Source organism: Zeus faber, assembly GCF_960531495.2.
Source record: "Zeus faber genome assembly, chromosome: 9".
In the NCBI taxonomy this organism is placed as follows: Eukaryota; Metazoa; Chordata; class Actinopteri; order Zeiformes; family Zeidae; genus Zeus; species Zeus faber.
The window spans coordinates 15,056,237-15,066,354 of record NC_137197.1 but is presented as its reverse complement, the minus strand read 5'-3'; the positions used below and the strand labels follow the sequence as shown (position 1 = coordinate 15,066,354).

At 42.3% G+C, this 10,118-nt stretch overlaps 1 protein-coding gene across 4 annotated transcripts; it reads left to right on the top strand.

Moving 5' to 3' along the window:
• The first annotated feature begins 554 nt into the window (after positions 1-554).
• aifm4 (apoptosis inducing factor mitochondria associated 4) lies at positions 555-10,078 on the top strand. Of its 4 annotated transcripts, none has more exons than XM_080006802.1 (19): positions 555-1,199; positions 2,572-2,655; positions 2,788-2,897; positions 3,475-3,584; positions 4,225-4,269; positions 4,350-4,431; positions 4,608-4,720; positions 4,936-5,022; positions 5,155-5,246; positions 5,412-5,542; positions 5,951-6,066; positions 6,185-6,256; positions 6,814-6,877; positions 7,004-7,080; positions 7,798-7,915; positions 8,059-8,157; positions 8,247-8,322; positions 8,776-8,880; positions 9,152-10,078. In XM_080006802.1, exons 2-19 carry the CDS (start codon positions 2,573-2,575, stop codon positions 9,180-9,182), a joined length of 1,611 nt encoding a protein of 536 aa, XP_079862928.1. In that variant the 5' UTR covers positions 555-1,199; position 2,572; the 3' UTR covers positions 9,183-10,078. The 4 variants fall into 4 exon arrangements, with proteins under 4 accessions (XP_079862928.1, XP_079862930.1, XP_079862929.1 ...); XM_080006804.1 differs by lacking the exon at positions 555-1,199 and adding an exon at positions 1,224-1,402; XM_080006803.1 differs by lacking the exon at positions 555-1,199 and adding an exon at positions 1,791-1,990.
• Positions 10,079-10,118: the final 40 nt, after the last annotated feature.

The window sequence follows — 10,118 nt, the reverse complement described above, 5'->3', positions numbered from 1 at the left end:
GTGTTTCATTCCCTCTGTTCGGGAAAACATCGATGCTCGCAGAGAATTTGTCTGATAAAATGGCTGTAACCCCCCCCCACCCCCGAAAAAAAAAAAAAAAAAACTCGCTTGCCCCGAAATTTCAGCTTGGAATTCCGATCTAAATCGCCGTTTCATGGGGGTGGGATTTTTCCGAGTTCGGACTTCGAGGGAATGCAGCACCTCATTCATTCAGGAGGATGCGGAAGGCTCGTCCGTTTTTGAACCGCAAAATAAAAACGCATGTGGGGAGGGGAATGTAGCATATGTATAGGAAGATCTGGTGCACGATGGTCCTGTTCTCTTTTTTTTTTTTTATTGCAGGTTAAAATACAGCCGGAATATCAAATACATAAAACAAAAAAGAAGAAGAAGAAGAAGAAGAATCTTTAATTGTCACGCAACACACCACACTCCAACACATGCATACACCAAAAACGGATTAGAAAGACTCTCTACTCGGTTCAATTCAATGGCTTTTTTTTGCATGGGAAACATACATTGCCGAAGCAAGTTAACACTAAAAAAGGTAAATGTAAAGATAAACTAAAATGTCAAACAGTGAAATTATAAATACCTAAAGATAACCCTGTGGTAATTAAGATAATCGCTCTAAAGGTTTCTCTGTTTCTTTCAGTTCCATTTAGGGTTTAATTTGCATAGGAAAAGCATCGCACTGCCAAAGATAACGGCAAACAAAGGTGAGAATACAGACAGAAATGTGCAATTGCACATAAATATTCCAATAAGAAATGGTAAAAAAAAAATGATGACCCAAATATATAAGCATATATATTTCAGGAGAAAGATAATATAAAATCAAAACATAGAGATGTAACCATTGCCGTTAAAAATATATTTAGATAAATATTACAGATAAATAAAGACAACAGAGCACAATATTCAAAGAAATAAGGGTAAGCTCAATAGAAAGAGAGTTGCGTAAACGTCGTAACCCACCACGTGACTTCTCTCAGTTTTAACTTTGGCGAAACAGCGACACCGCGCAGCGGCGACGAAAAGGCCGTCGGGAGTTCTCCGCCTTCCCCGTCCAGAGTGGAGGAGTCGCGCTGGGAGCACTGGACGACCCGACCGCTTCGCTGTTGGACGTGTTTGGTCTATTGAGGTGTCAGGATTGCAGCGCGTCGACGCAATGTCACTTCCGACCGCCAGCTCCAGCAGTGAGCATCTTCTGCGGGGGGGAACAATGCGAGCGGCGAGGAGGAAGCCGCCCGGCTGACACATCGTTTCCATCGCTTATTTATTTGTGTTTTTTTGGTGAGGGGGGGCACATTTGTGTTTATACACAACTGACGTGTTGCGCCCTCGCAGCGGGTTATCACAAATACGCCGGAGAGTCCTTCGAGGGAGTTTGTGTTGCAAGGTGCGCCGTACTTGTTGGACTATTTGTGTTATTTGCCCGGGACAGGCGCAATTCGGACGGGTCCCCGCTTTGCCGAAGCCCCCGGTGAAGCCGAGCGGCGGGACCGTTGCGCGACGAGGGGAAAGTGACTCCGTTCCTCTGTAATAAAATGCTGAACAGGAAACCCCCCCCCGTCTCTGCGTGGAGCGGTCCGACGCACCGGCTCCGTCATCTGCGCTTCTCCCGGTCCAATCGCCACGAGCAGCGGTTGCTCCTCGACGTAAACGAGCTCGGACGCCCCGGCGTGCAGCCATGTTTGCGTGCTTCTTCGTTTACTTCTTCCGGCTTCACGGGGTGCCGTTCTCTCCACTGCCGCCCGTGGCTTTCTGAGAGTACCGCAGCGGAGGAACGCAACACCGGACCGGCCCGGCGCTCTCCGCGGGAGGTTGCGCGCCGCGCCGGGCCGGGCCGGGGGTCGCCAGCCAATTCGGCGATCCATTCAAACGCCCAACTGCGAAGCGGCTTTTCTGTGTTTTAACCACCGCGTTCGCGCTTTTTTCCACCTTCGGGTCGCGGAGCTCGTCCCTGCGTGACGCGATGACGTTGTAGGTTGGTTACCGCGTCGTTTCTGTCACGTGACGTCAGAGGGTCGCCGCTGGGGGGGGGGGGCGGGTTCTGCCGTCGTGCGCGGCTAGAACGGCAGCAATTTCATGAACAAGTGAGTAGAGCCGGCGTTCCTGCACCATTGAATGATTATATCCAACGCGTATGATTAGGGACGTTGATCCTAAACTGCTGTTCTTCCGTCACGTTTTAGAATTCCTAACTGTCAGTTCTGTGTAATAGTATCTTGTGGGTGTGTCTACGTGTTTATCTTTACAGTTTGCGAAATACCTCCTGATCTCAGTCTACCTCTATAAATGAAGATTTACCAGGCTGTGCATATACAGGAAATACATTTAATTTAATAATAATGATTACAGGGTGGAGGTTGAATTTTTTTTTTTTTATATATATTTAAAAAATGAGAGGGAGAGAGAGAGAGAGAGAGAGACTGTATATTTGTGTTGGTACAAAAGCAGGTGCTTCAATTTCCTGACAGAGCTGATATTCTAATTAATTATGTAATTCTAATCCAATTGTAATGGGTAAAGTGGATGAAAATCAATTATTTTGATTTCCCAAACTAGAATGAATCGAGGTCCAGGCTCCAGTGAAGACCAAGAAGAGGTGACCAGCCTGATATGCCAGGAAACTGACCTTAAAGATGGACAGTGAGTAGAAATCACTTGAGCAAAATATTTGGTGTTAATCTCTATTGCTGGATGAAAAAAAAACAAAACAATATATCCGTCTGGGCTCACCCAATCATTCTGTTTATTTTATTTTATTTTATTTTTTTCTAGAATGAAGGAAATTGCGGTGGGGGATCAGACGGTGTTGTTGGTTCGAACCCAGGGACGGTACAGTGCCGTTGGAAGCCGGTGTTCTCATTACAACGCTCCTCTGATCAAAGGTAAAGCAACACCTTCACCGCACACCGACTCTCCTCTGACTGTCAGCACCGTGTTTAAAATGGAGGTAATATACAAATATGTGGACACAAATAGTGTTTTGCTCAATGGCACTTCCACAGTTTGGATATTTGCATACTCTGGGGCATCAGCCGGCTGCAGGTTGTCATCTCTGGAAGCAAGGCTTTTAGAGCTCATTGTGTTTCAGCTTTATTTGGTTGCTACATTTACATTTACATTTAGTCATTTAGCAGACGCTTTTATCCAAAGCGACTTACAAGGGAGAATAACATTCAAGCTACATTGCAACAGAGACATTAGTGTAACAATAAATACTGCTAGGTAGTGCTAAGTAATTGTAAGTTAGGAGAGGAGGTGCTCTCTGAAGAGCTGGATCTTCAAGTGCTTCCTAAAGACAGAGAGGGAGGTCCCTGCTCTGGTCATTTTTGGCAGCTCGTTCCACCAACGTGGAACGAGCTTCCCCACCGCAATTGCTAAAATAGAGCATTGCATAACTGTTTTTTCAGATTTTTTGTTTTAAATATTGTCATAACTTTTTTAAATTCTCTGGTAATTCAGGAGCGCTGGTGGGTGACAAAGTGAGATGTCCCTTTCATGGAGCTTGCTTCAATGTCATCACCGGAGATATCGAGGAGTTTCCAGGTCTGGACTGTCTGCCCAGTTATAAGGTAACATACTGGATGACTCCCGCAGTCACAGTGGGAATAAAGAAAGAATTAAAGGACAGGGGGTGGAGGAAAAACCTACAGTCAGGGAGGGTTGTCGTTCAATCATTACAGAACATGTGCAGGAAATCCCTCTTGATACGGATGTACTAAAGATCGGTGAAGAAATTGAATGGTAAATGATGAGATGAAAGCTGAATTGAGTAAATGGACGAGCAGTTCATTTGTAAGGGGGGAAACTGGAAATCGCGATGTAAAAAGACAAAAAAATGACGAAAAATTAAATTGACAAGAAACAAGTTTACATATTAGGCAGATATTGATTGTGTATAAATATCATGGCCAACACCCATGTTACAATAAGGTAGTTTGCCCCATAGTTTGTTCCATTTCCTAGGCTCATAATTGAAAAGTCATTAAATTAGGATACAGTTGCCAGAGACGGAACGAAAACAGAGTTTGTTTGACCTAATTTGTCAGGAAATTGCTCAGTCTCATGTAGACTAGAAGTAGCAAAGCAGTAGCAGCTTGTGTGCCAAACAACACTTGAATTGTCGCATCTGTTCATATTCCCCGCTTTTCTGTTTCCACAATATTTTACAAATCATTTCTGTAGCTGAGCATTTTGTGGTTCATTTCACAGGTCACAGTGGAGGGTGGCAAAGTGTACATCTCTTTCAAGAAAAAGGTGGGCGCCGAAAATGCTAAACAAATAGATTCCTCTTCACTCATTTCTGCTTAAAACATTTTAAATTTTTTGGTCCCTAGTCTCTGGATATGACCAGGCGTGTGAAAGAGATGAGCAGCAGGGTGCAAGGTGTCAACCACACCATCTTGCTCATAGGAGGAGGTAAGAACCGTCGCCGATACGTCACATTTCTTGATATAAATTTGATTTTTCTCGCCCATGGAAATGTTCTAAACCACGGTCTAAAAAGACAAGGTTCTGCAAGCCGGGCCTCAGTGTCTCCAAAATGTTCCATACCAGGATTTAAACCACGTTTAAACCATGTTTTTTATGTCCAGGTCCAGCGTCCCTGGTGTGTGCCGAGACACTGAGACAGAACTCTTACCAGGGTCGGATCGTCATGGTAACCAAAGACACCCTCCCGCCGTTTGACAAGCCCAAACTCAGCAAGGTAATGGCACGGTGGAAACGGAGACCTAAAACCTATTGTCAATGATGTTAATACAGTCAAAGATGATTTGATTTACTTATCACTGAAAATAGACATATTCATGTCAGTCCAATCTGAGTGACATTTGCTGTTGACTTACAGTTCATTTTGGCAGGCGGAGTAAAGTTTTTCTGATGGTCATCCACAAAAAAAAAATCGGGTTTTACTTCTTTCAGGCAATGAACCTGGACAGCAGTAAAATCCTTCTTCGTCCACGGGACTTTTTGGAGCAGTATGGGATAGAGTTGTGGATGCAAAAGGAGGCAAGTGGGAGCCCTTCTTTTTTTTTTTTTTTTCCTCTTTTTTATTTTTTTTTATTTTAATTTATCGTACTGAAAAGTAACTTTGAAACCGTTGTGGGAGGAGCTGACTGGGGAGAATTCTTTCCGTTCCAGGTGGTGTCTGTGAACCCGTCAGAGAAGGCGGTGGGGCTCGGCGACGGCACGGTGCAGCGTTACGACCAGCTGCTCATCTCCACTGGATGCAGGTTTGGTTTGGCTGTTAGACTGGAAGGAGATTATATCCTGCCTGTGGACCCGGGCTTCACTGAACTGCCAGCAGACACAAATAAAAAAAAAAAAAATACGATTTGTAACAAGGTTTTAAGGTAGCGGGTACAATCTGCTCCTCTTCCTATTTGCTGAATCTTTAGAGCCCGACCACTCAGCTGTCCCGGCCACGACCTCAAGGGAGTGACGTTACTGCAAACGTACCAAGACGCAAAAGAGATCGATGGATCCTGCCGAGGTCGCAGGGCTGTCATCATCGGCGCATCCTTCATAGGTGGCTTTTATTTTTATTTTTTATTTTTTTTCAAATCAGGAATTTATTGCCCCTTTTTAGTCTAGAAGATATGCAGCTCGGCACTTTCGTCACGAATATCTATTGTAATCAATTATCGATATACCATGTCTTTTAAACAAGGTTTTCAACACCTGTGAGCCTCTCCTTAAATGATAAAGGCTTCTGCGTTTATTAGTATCATCACATGTTTTGTATGTACAGTCTATGAGTGTGCTGATATGTAGGTGAAGCTGGGCATGTGTCCCAGCGTGTTTTTAAATAAGAATTTAACAACTACATTTGTATGCACGTCTCTACATAGAGCATTAAACATTACGAGATAGAATAAATTAGGGAGGATTTTAACTTCCGTAATAACTGTTCCTTATGTCTTTGCTTGTTTCCGAGGTATGGAGGTGGCTTCCTACCTGTCGGACAAAGCTGCCGGTGTGGCGATGGTCGGAGCCACAGAGTTTCCTTATGAACGCTCTCTGGGCCCAGAGATCGGCAAGATGACGATGCAGGTATGAAACGATAGCGGGTGATTCCTCATTGTCATTGCAGCACCACTATTGTAAACTTTACTTACTGATTACTTTTGTTTATTTTTATTTTTTTGCTATGCCTATTTTTTTACTCAAGATGTTGGAGGAGAAAACTGTCAAGTTCTACATGAAGGACAGAGTCGTGGAGATTAGGGGAGAAGATGGCAAGGTAGGAGTAAGGAGTCCTGAAAATGGCATACTTTTTATTTCTTATTTTATTCAGAGTTTAATTAATTAAATTTGGCCTTGTTCGCTTGATTATTGTTCGAGAAAAAATTTAATTCAAAACCAAATTCTTTGGGTTGCTAGAAAAGTCATCAAGGTCGGGATCTTGTTATGCTTATATAATATTCAAGTTCAACATAACCTCAGTACAGTCATATATCCATCAAACGTTGTACGTGCATTTGCAACTTCGAGTGCCCTGGTTGCAGTGAGGAGAAGGATGAGCCTTATTCTTCAAACAAAGTGATTATAGGGTTTAGACGCATTACCTGCCTGGATAATATTTAGACATTCAGCTTTAGGGGTAGAGCAGGTAGAAGGTTTAGCTGAAGCCGAAGAACAAATATTGTCACTGTTATTACGCTCTAAAGGTCACAGAGAATCTTGGTTTTAATTCTGCTGCTTTTGACTCTGCTTGTATTTGTGAAAACACATCAGATAATGAAGAGCAGGCCTGAGATGTGAAATCTATAAACAGTCCCCCCCCCCCCCCCCCCCCAGGTGAAAGAGGTCGTGCTGCAGAGCGGTGCTGTTCTGGAGGCTGATGTGGTGATTGCGGGAATTGGTATTTATCTGCCAACTCGCAGAAAGAAAATGCTTATTTATTTATCTTTTTTTTGGATTGTTTTACTTTTTGCTTTGCTCTGCGTAGACTTCCACATTGAATACATGAGTTGCTGTTCGCCTCCAGGTGTCATCCCCAATTCAGACTTCTTGAACGGAAACCAAGTGCAGGTCGATTCCAAGAAGGCTGTGATCGTGGACAAGGTAACACCAGGGAAGCCACGAGAAGTACAACGTCCAGTACACATTTTAAGTAATTTCCCCCTGGGATTATTTAAGTATTTCTGATTCTGATTCTGATTCTGATACACTGTAAGGCAGGAGGCAGCTTTGGCCATGGGTGGCTTCAGGATGAGGAAATGAATCAAACTAGGAAGAAGACCGTGTTTAAAACAATAATTAGTCTGAGGAATTGGAGGGGATGGGTGGTGCACATGCATCTGTCAAAACCATACAGTTTCCAGTTCATAGTCCTTACTTTGTCCCCCTGATGCTTGTGCAAAATAGAGTAACAGGTCAATATATATTTTACGAAAGAACACAATTGGTTTTAATCAATTAGATTAGAATTTCTCATTTACTTGCTTCTGCCAAATTTTTAAACATCTGGATCTAAAAAAAATGATTTCTGGACATTATTTCAAGTAGGTCCAGAATCAAATAGTCTGATTTGATTGGGAACTTATCTAAATCCATCAGCCAAGTTATTGTCCAGATAACATATCTTTACAACCTTGTTATTTTGGGAAACTCACATGCAAACATAAGGCAAGGCAAGTTTACATTTCACACAGAAGGGCAATTGAAATTACTAAGACATGAAAGGCATTATATAAATACATTAAAAAAAAACAAAAAAAAAAAGTTGAAGTTGAGTTATTAAGTCTACTTTTAATAAGTTGAGTACTCCTCCCTCAACAGTTCATGAAGACCAACATAGCAGACATTTTTGGGGCAGGAGACGTGACCTCCTTCCCTCTCACCGTGCGCAGAGACCAGAGGGTGAACATCGGCCACTGGCAGATGGCACAAGCTCATGGTAAATAAGATTCGGACTGAAAGAGCGATGAGACGAAACCATATTAGAAGCTGGCATGCTCTCGCCTTCAGGAACTATAAAAATGGAGCGTCCTGAGTTGTGTTATGGAGTCGGGTTTGTTTTCTTTGTTTGTTATTTTGCAGGAAGAGCAGCTGCCCTGAACATGCTGAACAAACCCACCGAAATCAATTCTGTTCCCTTTTTCTGGACTGTGCTACTCGGAAAGAGCATCAGATACACAGGTATTTGTTCGCGCGGAAATGTCACATGTTTGATTTGAATATTTCAGCCGGAGTGATAAATGCGTTTCCTTCTTGTTTCATTGTTCCAGGTTATGGAGAGGGATACACAGAAATCATATTCAAAGGCAAAGTCGAGGAAAGGAAGTTCCTCGCGTTTTATATCAAGTGAGCATCTGCTGAATAACTATTGTTATCTGTCGTGATATTAGATAGTTTTCAGTAAGACCAAGAGGTTTGATTGTCACATACACATACATACATTCATTTGCAGTGAAATGTCTTTGCAATGCACCCGGAGATCATGCACAATAGTTACTAAACCGAACATAATAGCTAACCTAATTCCTACCGAGCTAACTAACTGAAAGTAAATGATTCCAAAAACGTAATGCAGTTAGTGAATAGAACAATATAAATAAAATAAATTAAGACTCAAAAAGATAATACAAAGTGGTGGTACAGAATAGAAGGGAATGGAGTTATGTATATGGGATAGGTTATTTGTATATACAGATATGTGCATGTGAATAAAGTGAGTATGGAGATATGCAGTACAGTATACAACAGTACGACACGTCCAGCCAGAGAATAACTGTTTTTTTTTCTTCTTTTGAACAGGGATGAGGTGGTGGTGGCAGCAGCGAGCCTCATGTTTGACCCTGCTGTAGCGTGCCTGGCAGAACTGATGGCCACAGGGCAGATCATCACCAAGACACAGGCCCAGTGAGCGTCAGCTTAGCCATGTTTTCTTTTTTTTGTGTGTGTGTGTGTGTGTGTGTGTGTGTGTGTGTGTGTGTGTGTGTGTGTGTGTGTGTGTGTGTGTGTGTGTGTGTGTGTGTGTGTGTGTGTGTGTGTGTGTGTGTGTGTGTGTGTGTGTGTGTGTGTGTGTGTTCATCGCAAAACACAGTGCTGACTCACTGTATTCTGTATTCATCTGCAAAACGGGGCTGTGTTTCATATTGGAAATGTTTTATTTTATCTTTCCCGTTTTCAGATCCGATGACTTGGGCTGGTTGCATATGTAGAATTTGTTCAAAGATCAAGAACCCTCTAAGGACAAGGATGCACCACTTCAATATTCCTTTGTCCCTGTCAAACAGTGGCACACGGAGCTAGGACGGCATATTTCATCCGTCCTGTTGTTACTTGTTCTCTGTTATCAATACAATCGTACTTATGCTCTGTTACCATAGCAACTGCAGAGCCTTGATTGAGTTACGCCCTTTCGTGGCTGCCTGGCTCTCTCACTGGGGGTTAACTCTGGTGGTGCTGTGCAGACCACACCAGACGAGCTTCCACACCAACACAAACCTAAAAAAAGTTGTAGCCGTGTCTGACTACCTCAGCTTGATTCATGAATGTCATGTAGACCTGTTTTCTCATTGATGTTTGCTCCATAAGAGAGGTTTTTAAGTTTATTATTAATAGTTTGATCACATTCAGAGCAGATTTTTAAAAAATGAGGTTCAGTCATATCCAATCTTTAATATTGAATTCTAACCACTGTTCAGATATTTTGCTTCAGTTACTTGCTTGAAATATTATATTTAACCACGGATGCATTAAATGTTGGATGCATAGAGAAATGTGTCATGGAACAGTAAAACATATGTGCAGAATAGTATGTTTGTAGAATGTATAGTATGTATGTATGTATGGCCAACATTTCATATACAAGCATTTATAGCAAGAAATGTTATTGTAATCATAGACCAAACATAGATAAAATTGTATCCTCTGGTAAGCAACTTTACCTGAGCTCTTTTATATTAATCTCTATTTAATCCAGATTTTGGATTAATCTAAAATCTTGATTCAACCCTTTTGATTTAAGAAAGACTGCTGGTTAAGCAGCTGCTGTTTTCTTAGTCGGAGAATGGATCCGAAACCGTCTTCAATTAAAAAAAAAAAAAAAAAAAAAGAGGTTAAGGTTGTCACTGAAGGACACAACATGAAGCTTC

Coding starts and splice junctions, on each gene's coding strand:
- aifm4 (XM_080006801.1), top strand. Junction 5,543..5,950: donor CATCGGCGCATCCTTCATAG/GTGGCTTTTATT, acceptor CTTGTTTCCGAG/GTATGGAGGTGGCTTCCTAC. Junction 6,067..6,184: donor TCGGCAAGATGACGATGCAG/GTATGAAACGAT, acceptor TTTTTACTCAAG/ATGTTGGAGGAGAAAACTGT.